General features: G+C 39.6%; 1 protein-coding gene across 1 annotated transcript in view; it reads right to left on the reverse strand.

The window, feature by feature from the left end:
• Positions 1-13720, reverse strand: part of PEPD (peptidase D) — a gene marked incomplete at its 5' end in the record, with an annotated part of 142942 nt that overhangs the window by 43946 nt on the left and 85276 nt on the right. The window contains one exon of the mRNA XM_082319613.1: positions 12292-12369. Coding sequence (XP_082175739.1) covers positions 12292-12369 — 78 coding nt within the window. The remainder of the gene's footprint in view (positions 1-12291; positions 12370-13720) is intronic.

Consider the following 13720-nt stretch of genomic DNA (forward strand, 5'->3'; position numbering starts at 1 on the left):
GAGCCATGTGTATGAATTGTTATGATCCAACCACCAACCCAACCCAAAGACAAGCTCTCGCAGGCATTTCTCGGGAAGCCTACAGCTACTCCCACGAGCTAACACGTAAAGCTGTCACCTTCCTGCTCTACAGATCTGCTTGGTGTGTACATTCAGAACTGGATCTCCTCACAATAGTTATAAAAACAAATTATTCTTCTGCAGTTGTTAGCACCGTAGAATGACGACTGTGGTGAAACGCAGCTGGATTTCCTCCTGGTGCAATGCACTCCGGCACGGGGTTGTACTGAGTGTCACTCGCCTGCAACCCATGTCCTCCCCAGCTTCTGCTCTCAGGACAAAACCTTCCCTTCCCCCGAGTGGGTTTGCAAGACTAGCAATTAGAAAACTGATATCGCCATATCTTCCTGTGCCCTCCTCGTACCTCAGGTTAAAGGTAAACAGGTATGAATACTGATGCACTTTACTCAGCGACGTTTACTGAGGTTTTAGGGTTTTGAGCCATAATTAACCAACATACCTATGAGCAGCCACATAGATGAACTGGTGCCAGCCCAGTCCTAGGACAACAGGAATAAAGGTACACACAACCTTTTCCTCCTGTTATTGCAATAAGAGCAAGTCATCCCCAGCTGGAGATTTTATTCTGTGTGATCTTGCCGTACTCTGCTCCGAGTTCACAGAGAGCGCTCTGTGCTTTAGACTTCATGCAGCAATTAAATCTTGAAGTATTCATGCTCTAACAAAATCCAACCATTTGTTTGGTTAAACACTTCTAAGGCAATTTCAAGCTTAAGGGAACTAGGTATCAGCACTTCTGTGAGATACATCTTTGGAAACGTGCCAAGTGATTTGGAAATACAGGGTGGTTTAATAGCAGACCACAAGAATGAATTATAGTAAATTATATCAGAAGTAAGAAAATGGGGAGTTAAGTGACACACACTTTTTCATCCACTTGTATCCTGACTAGCCAAGAGTTATCAATTTCTAAAGCAACACTGAGTAAGACAACATCACAAACCCCAACACAGAACTGGAACAGTATAGGGTGAAGTCCTACCATGCTCAGGAAGGTTTTTCGGAAGAGGTGCCCTGCTGTGACCAGCTTCCATCTGACATGGTACAGAGAGAGCTTGTACTGGCTCTGTCCCTAAGCCAGGCTCGGCTCACTGATTTCAGGCCAGCTTTTTGTTGTGAGCACCCCTGGAGTCTAGAGTAACCTTAGAAAAATGTCAGAGAATATTTTTTGCATAGGAAATGGGGTTCTGGGTATTCACAAGAAAACATCAGGCTTTTTGTTTAAGATTTGTGTTCAAAAGAAGATCCTGTAGCCCACACAGGTAATGCAATTACAGAGATACAAAACAGCTACATCACTATTCTTTATCTAGCTGTGATTTACATAACTATGTAGCCCTATATTTTTTGTTTGTCCTCAATCATGTCTTTTCATCTTGTCTACCTTCTCCATGACTTTCCCATCTTTGCTCCTCTTGTAGCACTGTCTCACTAAAGGCTTTCCCAGACTATTACAGATAATGGGAGGCTCGTCTCAACCTTCTCTCACAGAAGATGATGAGATATGCCACTAAGTTTTGCTCAGATAGGAACAGGGTAGAAAAAAAAAAAACATCCATCTACATTAAATTTTGAAGGAAAGAGGACTGTGTGCCTGTACCTCTACAATGCGAACTACAGAGTCCTTCAGTGGCTACAGCAGGAATGTACAGAAGCTTGGGCTGGCTGTATTACAAAAAAAAAAAAAAAAAAAGAAAGAAAAGAAAGAAAGAAAAAAAACAAAGAAAAAAAGGGAGCAACCAACCAAAAAAAAAAAAAGCCAACTTGTCCAGGTGGTCGTGCCCTGCACTGCCCAGGGTTTCCTCTCACTGCAACAGACGCAGGGACACTGGCTCCCAGAAGCCGGGCAGCAGCACGATGCAGAGATGAGCAGCAGTAGGCGGGTGTGCCCCGCTCTGCCCTGCAGTCCCAGGGAAGGTGTGCCTCTGCTCTGCTGCTCCATCCCTACTGCCCAGAAAAAATGGTTTCATCAACCAACAGTGTCTGGGAGTGTCCTCTCTCAAAACAATCTGAGCCAAGCAGAACTTCAGATCCATTTATCTCACAGGAGATGAAATCTCAATTTCACTGAATTCACTAAATGAGCTGGTCGTAGGAGTTGGTTCAGTAAACACCCACATATTCTAGTGAGATTTTATGTGCTATTTTCACAGACAGGTTAAGGAGTCCCTTGCTTACAGTATTTATCTCTTGGAGAAATCTAAGACAACAACCTTAAGCTTCTGCAATAAACAAACCAATTTCCATGATCAAGTATCACCCCTCTTCCACCCCCACACAGTTCGCATTAATGCCTTATTAAAAATGTTAAGTTTGCCAGAGCAAAGAGCCAAAAAACTTTTGATTAGCTTGTTCACAGCTAAATTTGCCCCGATTGCCATCTCTCAGTGTTTCTGCTAAGCAGACGGACATCTCTAATACAGAAATGCTGCATACAAATAAAGAACTGGGAACACCGAGCTAGTATTGCTGCGTTAGGAGAAGGAGACGGCAGCAATGGAAGCTTCACAAGATGCAGAAGGTAAAGTGTCAGTACTGCCTACTTAACACCTCTGCTAGACCCACGCAGGCAATATGCCAGAGATCAGGGAAAGTCTCAGGTGAAGTTCTGACAAAAGGATTACCTGTTTGACTTGTCTTTTTGCTGAATGGGTGATTTTTTCTGGCCTTATTATTCTAATTATTATCCATTTTTAATTGGCATATTTAATAAGCAACAGTACTCTCTTTAGCAGAGACAATTCTGTGCTGAAAAGTCAACCTAACAGAGATGGCAGCAAACCCAAAGTCTTGGCCAGTTTCCATCCGTTAGGAGCCTTCCCACTGGAAAGGCGGTATCTGGGGCATTCACTGCTCCGGCTGACTTGCTCAAACAAGGAGCAAGGATGTCAGAGCTGCAGGGAAGAGAAGGAAGCATGCAAGGAGAAACCTGTATTGGCAGCTGAGTACTTCCCAATCAAAGCGAGGAGAGCAAACCTCATTAGCTTCTCACCAGAATGTGAGATACCAGCACAGGGTAACAACAACACAGCTACATTTTCAAGTTACTAAAATTCTGCAATTATCTAAAACAGTTCATTTCTAGATGTCTACTGAGAAGTGGAAGGTACCTACTAAAGGTGAATTGGAGAAGTTTGATACTTCTAATGTGGGCCACCATTGTTAGGTGCTAACATTTGGACTTAAGAGCCTTAGTTTTCAGCAGCTGTTTTTGGAGACTCTGGCCTGTGTTCCCCAGCCTGGACAACCAATCACCAGAGATCACAGGAGCTGGTGAAGTGTCAGACCTTTACTTAGTCATTTTTACTGCAAATACTGTCAAGTTTTCTTAGGTGCGTATGTGCGCGCTCACACACACGTGTCCATGTAAGCAAAAGGTGAACGCTTCCAAGATTTTCCATGATGAAAACTGGGCCAGTGTCCAATGGTATGGGTTCGTTTAGTTTTTTAGACATCCTATAGTTGTTCTTGGGGTTGTTCAAGCAACCTCCAAATTATCAGTTCTCAAACGGAATCCACCAGACAGGGTTTCAGAGTACTCTACAGAAGATGACAACTGAATGCAAAAAAAACCAAGATGGTTGCTAGCCTTTCCATGGACAGGTCCAAACGTTCAAGCCAAGTGTGCAGTAATGAAGGCAGCAGCTAGTATTTCAGAAAAGGAGGCTGCCCATGCCCTAGCCAAGAATGCTATTTTGCCAGTAAGAACATTTTTTTCCTATCTGGAAAAAATACCTACTCTTCATGGCAGCACCTTGAGCTGAAAGTACAGTAGTGCAATGTACAACTGAAATCAGAAATATTCTTGCCTTAAAGACCTAAATTGGTTCACCCTAGGTGTGGAGCAGTATTACACTAGGAGGACCCTCCCTGAGGCCCCAGCTCTGCAAGACTGTGCCTCCACCATGGGGTAACAAGTGGTTCTCTGAAGAGACACAAGAGAAGACCCAACGCTGCGCCGAACACAGGGACTGGGAATTTCATCTGGTTCAGGGGGGATACACAAAGGGTGCATTGGAGGCTTAACTGTACCTTCCCTCTGAGCCATACAGTGGTTTAAAATTGTATTTTGACCTATACAGTTGAATTCCCAACACCAAGAGCAAGGAGACTTTGCTACTGAAATCCATCCAAGATAAGCAACATCCGTCAAGAGGAGTGCTAACATACTTTATGTGTATTTGCATTAACAAAGACCACCACAAAAAGTGGATTACACTAAACGACATTTAAAAATGATCAATATTAAATCAACAGCTATTAAAAAAAATACTAGGTTTTACCCTGCTTGTTTTAGTTATACAGATGAACACCCTAGTTGAATCAGTCCAACAGCAGCCAAAGCAACTTCATGCTCTCAGTTTCTTTCAGACTACACTGGGAATGCTAATCTAAAACTATGACAGATAAAACTCATTTACAGGTGACAATTAAAAAGACATTTCATTTCAACTATAATGTATGGAGAGCATAAAATTAAAAGGCAGACCATAACACAGCACTAAAAGGAAAGCTAAAATTTGTTACAGCAAACACACTATTAATACTTAGCGACCTCTGCTTTGGCTAAAAGGCTTATACATTTCTAACAGCAGGCAATCTTATAGCCTGAATTAACCAGTACTAACATAACACATATTCAATTAGAGCAAAATTATTGTTAATTCTAGCAAATATATTTTTCTATTTTTAATCAAATTCAATTTTTCTAGATTAGCATAAAATTAATATAGTCTATATGTACAACAAAAGGAAAAAATAGCTACACTTGATGGAAATAGTAAATATTAATCAAACCAGAGGAATCAAGCCAAAGGAATTATTTCAGAAATGGATAGCCAGTTGATTTTGCAATCAACCAGTAAGTAGTAGCAATGTACTTCATATTATTATTAGAAACAAAACCATAACTAACAACAAGTTGTTTCAAAACTGCAGACTGAAAGGTTAAAGCTAACCATAATTTTTGCATATTATTACAGCACCAAACTTCAAAATGCATAAAAAATGCATGAGGCCAAATGAAAATACTAGTCTCACCCACATAAAATAGTTGAGCATTTACATCTGACACATTAATATCCTGGGATCCTAAAAGCAGTGCTTTCAAGAAGTAATAAATACAATATTTTGTTCCGTAGGATAAATTGTTTTAATAGCAGACAATGAAGTACTTGGGGTGGAAAAGGGAGGACTTCTATTATCTGATGCAAAAAGATTGGTCAACTCCTGCTTTTTAATGCAACATTGCCCCCACCTGGACAAATGAATTTTGGTTTATAGGTTGGCATTAGTATAAAACTTGATAAAACACAGTGTAAATTCCAAAAAAAGAGTTTGGAAAAGAGTCATGGCAAACTTCTATCATCTTTCGTAGCATACTTTTTTCCAAGCTCACCTAAGTCTTTTAGTTTACTTATTGAAAGTCTTCTCAATATGTTCCTGAAATAAATTGATAGCTGCTCAGTATAAAAAGTCCTTCTATATTATACACTTACTCAGTCCTGCAAAAAAGGGAATAGTGCATTTTCTACAAATAATACTGTATAATATTAAGATAAATACGCTGATATAGTTTCAATGCAATATGTATACTGCATAGGCATACTGTGTGTATATACAAAAGATAAATGCACATAGCTTATACAGAAAATGACAAATCTTTTGATTGCAGAAAACCATATATTATGGTTTTAGATCAAAGAACTAAAATTAGCGAAGTAACTTCTATTTTACCTAACAGAAGGTTTAGCCTTCATGAATAACCATGAACAACTGAATCTGACCAGTTCTTGCAAAAGCAACTTTCTTTTGCAATATTCTTCACGCACCTTGGAGTGACCAACAACTCTGGGAAGTCTGAAAACTGTCCTATGTCTCTTTTGAGTAATTAAAAAATAAAAAGCCCTGAAAACTTAGCATCTTCCCTCTCTGCTTCATCTGGAACAACCTTTCACAACTACCTGTACTTGCAGTAAAGAAAAATTCCCTATGATGAGCAAAGCTTCTGAAAGGACAAGAGGAGGATCACTAGAAGTTAAACAGGATCTTTTGACAGCACCAGAAGTTATAACAATACAAAATTTATTAAAAGGTACATACAAGTGCCAAATGGAAGGAAACAAACCCAAGTTTAACACAACTTGAGTGGCATGCACATTATACACATGATGGCAGTGGTCCTGGAAGGACCTGGAAGTGCTGTGCCTTTGCTCTGGCAAGTACAACACATTACCAGTATCAAAACACGTGAAAATCATCATCTCCTTCCAGAGAGCACTTATTTTAGTGCCCCCTGGTGTCAATATTATTCTGATGCCTTAAATTTGTATTAGGATATTAAGGAAAGAAATAGGAACAAAAATATTCCTCAGAGTTAAATTATTCTGTCTTTTTGCAACACTAGATTGCTTTCCATATCCCCAACTCTACTATTTGGCTAAGCAAATAACAATACCTGTTAATATAGCCAAGACATATTTAAAACATTTAACATTATGCTAAGATTGTACTTTTATGACAGGACTAACAAAATTTCCCTAGTGCTTAAATTCTGGTACCTGAATGCAATAAAAGTATTTGCAGGTAAAACTCATTTTAATCCCATCACCAGCAGGTCATGGAAACAGCAGTGAGCTTTTGCAGCAGGTAGCATCCTGCTTCACTAAGGGTACTGTCTCTGTACTCTTCCCAATGCTTTCACTGAAATCAGTAAGCTTAAATCTGAGAGCGTTAGAAGAACAGTCAAATAAAACGAAAGACACCATGTGATGATCCAACCTGCTTCCATTTGAACTTCTAAAGTTAGTTTTCTTTTATAAATAATAGATAGGCCCACTGTGAATACAAGGTTAATGGTCTCTGAGGTCTACTGCACTTCACAAGCAGTTGATGCTGTACTCTCCTTATTCAGGCTTTCACCCAAGCCCTCTTAATAAATTACACTCTGTCCCTCACTCCAGGGAGGACTAGTACTTGCCCGTGTTGCACCGGGCCCCAGACCTGCAGGTGGACATACCAAAGCACCCGTCTTCCTCGGGGTGTGCGGAGCAGACACAGCACAGCCTCGGGCTCCACTGGCGGAGGCACTCAGAGCGGGGATCTGCCCACGTGTGGGGAAAGGAGACCGTGCCACGCATCCAGCAGACCTTCGTTAACATTGTGACTTAGGACGATATTTCAAAATGTTAAAAATGATGAGGGCTTCAGCAGAATAGACAATTATTTTTAGTATTTTGCAAAGCCAGAATGAACCAACTAACCCCCGAAAGTGTCATCAAGTGCTTGAAGGTCAGTAAGCCTACCAATAAAAGTTGCTCACTAAATGCTGAACTTTCACTGAGACACATTTGTCAGATGCCATAAACGACCAAGATCTACAACTTGTGACACCTGCAGAAAGCTATCTCAGGTAATAGCTGTATCTATTTCAGTGACATCTGGGGTCAGGCTTATTTTATCACATTTCTATTATTTAAACGTGAGCCTCATCATGAAGAATCAATCTTTATTTTAAGATCATAGTAGCATTTTCTATTTGTCAAACGTTGCAGGAGCCCTGCTGATCAATTGCAATAAAACAATCAACTCCCGACGTGCCTTTGGCACGCGGCAATGCCAGGAATCCACAAAGGCAGGCTGCACAAACTGCTAGGCAGCAAACTGAATGCAATAAACTATCATTTCCCTGAATACCTTCTCAAAATCAAAACGTAAAGTACCTGTTTCAGGTTCAGCACCTGCCATGGTTCGCGTAACAAACCACCGAACCACAAAGGTGAGAAGAGATGTCTGCCTTGCCACAGGCTTCCTCTGCTGCACCCTGTCTATTTTGATGGCCAGTTTTCCCCCTCCCTGACAGCCATGGTGTGGCTCCATGCTGCAGTATTGGTAGGGCAGGGGCAGAGGACAGAAGCAAGGAGCCAAGGCAATTTGCTTTCTTCATTTTTAAGAAAGCAGATGCTTTCATTTTTCAGAAGGCAGATGCTGATTTGTTGAGACCAGCTCTTTTCACAGAAACACACTGGCTTTGACTCAACTTTTCATGGATGCTGTTTCCCAGGGTCAAGTCATAACTTCCAGCCAAAGTCAGAGATGAGTTTGAGGAGAGGTGAAACCAGAGGTTGCCGTCTCCTACAAAGGCTCTCTAACCACTTAACTGATCTCTTTCCCCAGTGCGAACAAAAGCAAAATAGCTGCAAAAGGAGAGATCATGAGACGTTTGCCTAGGAAGAACGAGTAATGCAGGGGATGCCATTTGATGGACAGGAGCCCCAGGTGCTCATTTGCTCCTGATTTATGCATAGCAGGGAGCTGGATCTCTGCTCTTTAAATTTGTTTGTTTTTTGTTTTTTTTTCTTCTTGAGTAGCAACTCCTAATTTCGTTCTACTCCCCACCAAACTTTGAAAGACTTTTGTTTATCCAAACTGGACTGGGAGGGGGCTGGGAGGGTGGCTCAATACCCCCTGGCAAATTTGGTTTGGTTACTTTCTGGCTCTGGCCTTGATGGAGGCCTCCCGTGTACAGGGCAGGAGATTGCAAACTACAACAAGCACTTTTGCTTATGACTCGACTTTCCACATTACAGAACGTAGTTACAGCCTCATTACAGAAACAGCAGGCGTCTTGGTACACAATGAGTAATGCAATACCTTGAGATGATGCAGTAAACCTCAGTCTAGGGCTCAGTTTCAATCCAAGCTGTCACAGGTTTAAGATGACAGAAGAAAATCAGTATTTGTATGTTAGCCTGGCCGTACGTCATCACTGCAGACTGTGATTTGCAACATTCTGAGCAGAAGATTTTATTTAAAGGTAATAACCAAATGAAAAGGTCGAGTGACTAGAATTGTGATTCACAAGGGTGGTCAGCCTACCCATTTATCTGCGGGACCTCTTTGACCATGGAGACAAGAGACACTTGCTTAGGAAAAGTGTTTAGTTTAGACCATATTGATCATACAATTTAAATGTTCACCACATAGATGTTATAGTACATGAATTATTTATATAAAACACTGACTTGCTGTAACTGCAATATTTACTTTTAATATCAATATTAGTTAAGTGCATGTATCAATTTAATACCTATACCTCCCTAAAAATATTGATTTCTTTTTATGTCAATCATAATGCTTTGTGTTAGTTCACTATTTTGTTTTTAATATTTAATAAACTGAAAATGACAGCTCTGCTTAGCAGACAGTCCATATTAACAAGAAGTGTCAGAAATTCTCTTTATAGTCCTTGTCTTGCACTGAGATCTTTTAGCACAGAAGCTGTACCTGTAAAAATGTGGATTATGATGCAATATCAGAGATGTAATTCCATACCAGTTTCTTACAGAGGCAATAAACCCATTTGATGTAGGTTAAGTTTCAAAAATTAACATCATAAACCCAGGCTGTTCTAAACCTGCCACAGGTTTTGAAGGAGAACTCAGAATAAGTCGTAAAAAAAATTAAAAACGCAATGCAACAAGTACTTTTGCCTATGATCTCCTGTTGATACCACCAAATCCTTGTAGCTTATATTTTTAAAAGAGCAAACAATGTATGCACTTGAGTGTTTCAAAAAAGCAAAGCAGTATTCTTTCAAATGTATTTTTTCTAATATTCAGGTGCTTTGTTGACTTATTTACTGACACTTATTGCACTGCACTGCTTTGTACATAAAAAACCTGAGCAGCACATTTCTGCAAAACTCGTGAATGTTATTGATATCCACTAAATAATGTTAAGAAAAAGACATGAAATTCTACTGAATAATTTAATAAAAATCATACCAAGTACCCAGTCTTCTGATTCTATTACATACAAGTATAGGAATCGTTAAATTAGATTTATACCAAAATACTGGCAGATGCAGAAATAACCCTTAAAATACTCCTACCACTTTTTCACCAACATTAAAGCCATTTTTTCTTCTATGTTCAGGGCTTCCTAAGATTATCCAACAGAGGGCTCCCAGTAGCTATTAAAAAGCTTAATTGAAAGCCAAATATACGAACTCTAACACATACAGAGAAATCAGCATACTGTCATTTTAATAACCTGTTCTGTATGCACATACACACGCACCTACACCCACTTTAGAAATTTGTAAAAGCACACAGTAAAACCACCCAGGTAGTGCCTTGTCATAATTTGTATGCTGCTGAAGTATGCTAGCTCAAGATTTTTTCCAAAACACTATTTCTAACTGTGGAAAATGAGTGTATTTTAAAATCATCTTTACACAAATGAAATTACATTTTCTTATAATTTCTTTACCCTCACTTGAGAAAAATACTAAGAAAATCATGTGGAGCAAAGTTTGACTGCTATGTGAGTATCAGCCAGCGGGAGAGGCAAGGGCAGAGACTGAAGCCTGAGCGGGTACTCATGCACATGAAGGACTTATTTGCTAAAGCCAATCTATACCTGACAAACTTAATCTCATCAAGACAAAGATGCAACTGGACCGTTTCACTAAGAGGATATTTCAAACTAGGTTAAACCTTGTTCTCTTTGTTGAGATGGTTACAAAGTGGGGTGGCAGTACAGTAGTTTTGAAATGCTTAAGCGATCAATGTACTTGGTAGATTATGCTTTTCTGACATTCAGATATCTGAGGCTAATAAAACCCAAACATTTTTTAAAGATTTTACCAATACAGCAGGAAATCTGAGTTTGTGAAGAGTCTTGGCTCTCAGGGTTTAGGAAGGACTTCAGCCATCCACTAAACTGACCTCAGAGACTGTAAGTAAAAGGGTCCTATATATACACCCTTCACTCTGAGGTCTCCCAGTAATACTATTCCCCTCACCATTCAAAGGCCTTAATTTTAAATAACAGGATATCATAATGCATTGTGGCATATCTTCTCTCAGTAACACATGCTGAGATTTCCTGTAGGCTGCACATTTTTTTTGAAAATTTAATCAAATGCCACAGCCAATACAGTATTATGTTGGTGTGTCCTCCCTGACCAAAAAAACCTCACAGCATATTATCTACTCAAATACAACGTGATCATAAGTCAAAGCTATTGTCCTGCAATAAATTAACATTAGTATTTGATGGGTTTAGTAAGCTATTCACCACAGATGAAGATAATACATAAACTATTGTACAAGAAGCTTTTAAAAAAGTTTTTACAATATTAAAAAATTACCTATCTGTAATTCACTAAGTTCATTCTGCAACACCTGCAGATGTGCCCAGAACATTAGCCAACAAGGCATATTTTTTTACTTCTGAGATTGAATTTGTTTTCCATAATAGCTTTTGAACTTATCTATGATAATACTAATTTGCTTTCTTCTGCACCTTTACATTCAACTGTGAAAATACATACCTGCACCCTTTTTGCATGTGCTACAAAAGTAATCTAATACATATCCTCCACTGAATGTCAGTGATTAACTCCTCCAAAACTAGTTCTACACTTTTATAAATGCAGGCTTTTTGACCAAAGTCTTAGGAGGTGAAGTAAAAAAGCTGTATTCTGCTATGTTACACACCATGCAATTAGGTTTGTCTTTCAATTTATAGCAATGTATTTGGTGCTTTCATTCACCCTGCTTTTACGTGCAGTGGTACTGCAAAGCATGTGGACATGCAATGCAATTAGAGAAAAATTTATGATATTTGCAACTGTATTATGGCAATGCTAAACTCTAAACAAAATCTTTTTAGAAATTTTTGGCACAATACAGAACTAGAAGCACCCTGGCCTAACCTGAACTGAGTTTGATCTCCTCACACGTTCAAAAGTCTACTTTCAGGCCAGGGTGTCTGGGTGCACATAAGCATTTGGAAGATCTAATCCATACTGTAATTTGATGCAATTCTTTAAAAGTAGCCAACACACTCTCGACCCTCCACCCCACCATCAGAGTTGAGGTTTGGATCTGAGGTTCAAGAGCAAACTCAGATGCCAATTTTTACAACTTAGAATACAGCCATTTCTTCAACTAAATTCTAAGCGCCTTTGGCACACAAGTGTTTGAAAACAATCTCTCTTTTCCCTTTCAACTGGAGATGCAGGTACACAGGACCTTTGGAAGAAACCAGACTAGTCTGCCATGCAAAATCACATGCTATTTTATGCTTTCATCATTATGTAGCCAGCATTTTACTAATTAAGTCCAAGAGTACATACAATGCATGTATGGAAACAGCAGTAGTGCAACAAAAATATCAAACAAACTCTAACCCTTTACTTACCACAAGTCTCCGTCTTCAATAGTCTTATCATTTGGGGCTCCAGCATGGCCATAGTGCAAAACAGATGAGTTCTCCCCACTGATAGGCAAAAAGAAAATTCAGCACAATTAACGGAAGAAGAGACATTAACACACACAACATGAAAAGGAACATTGTAAACACGTGACATTGTAAACATCAGTGTATTCAGCATGAAATTTTGCAGTCTGTGAGAACTGCCACAGGCCCTGCCCCAGCGTGGGCTGTAAGAGCATACCCTGCAGCTTGCTCAGCAGAAATGGGTATGGAACAGGCATTTTGCTATTCTGGCTGCAAGATACGACCTTTCTGCAGAAAGAGCGTGGCACAGTTCATATAAATAATTCCCACGTCCATGACAGTGTTAAGGAAGGAATTATGCAAGAGTGATTTTTCAACCTATACCCATTTATGACCTTCTGGATTTTTTCTTAATTACTAAGCGATATATTTCCCTATTTGAGGTTAAACATTCTGAGGCATAAAAACCTAACTTCCACTAGAGTAAAATCCGACATGTTTGAAACACTCTAGGAGTCACTGGGACTGGAAAAATTCAGCTGTCCAAGTAAACAGCTCCAGTTCACCCCTGGCATGGCTACGTGTGATCTCTGCTGGAGTGGATACACTCCACGCTGCTCGGGGAGCATTTGCAGCATACAATGGCAGCAGCAACAACAAGCACGAGAACTGTCACTCTATTCTTACCTCTTATTAAAAATCATATTACAGAGAAAAGATTTTTATTCCTGGAAACCTTTCAGACTAAACTGCAGTTTCACAAGAATAATTCACACTTCTCCAGAGAAGGATGGACCCTTGTTCTGTGCTTCTGAAGCTCCATGATCCATTCCGTGACCTGTATTTGGACCTGGCATCCTCTCTTGTCTACTGATATTCCCCCAGGTCTATCAAACATGAGTTAAAAGACTCGTAAAGATCTTGAGCTCTACCTATTTTTCTTTTACTGTTCTCCTCAGATAGATGCTCTCTCTCTTTTTCTCTTCAAAAAGCTAGAAGAATCGTATCATATCCAAAAACACAAGTGTTGGGACAGGGTTACTGAGGCATCTCTCTGACCCCTCCAGCTGACTTGCCAGTCTGTATCTCACCTTTCATTGAAACTGTATTGGTCATCCTGCTCAAATTTGATTCTTTCAAGTTGTGATGGTGGAACAGCCTCATATCTCAGGTGAAAGGAATCTGAGGCTCAATTTCAATTAATCTGTTGTTGTATCTGGAGTAAATGTGCCATCTGACATCCTTTTCATATTAGACTTCTGATATATGCAATTACAAAAACAGTAAACATACACTGTATCCAAAAAGAGATTACCTTCAAGATATATTAAGCACTTGTGATCAATTAGATATTTAATAGATCATTGGTCATTCAGATATAACAACTCCA

The sequence above is a fragment of the Platalea leucorodia genome (genome assembly GCF_965183815.1).
Source record: "Platalea leucorodia genome assembly, chromosome: 8".
NCBI classification, from domain to species: domain Eukaryota; kingdom Metazoa; phylum Chordata; class Aves; order Pelecaniformes; family Threskiornithidae; genus Platalea; species Platalea leucorodia.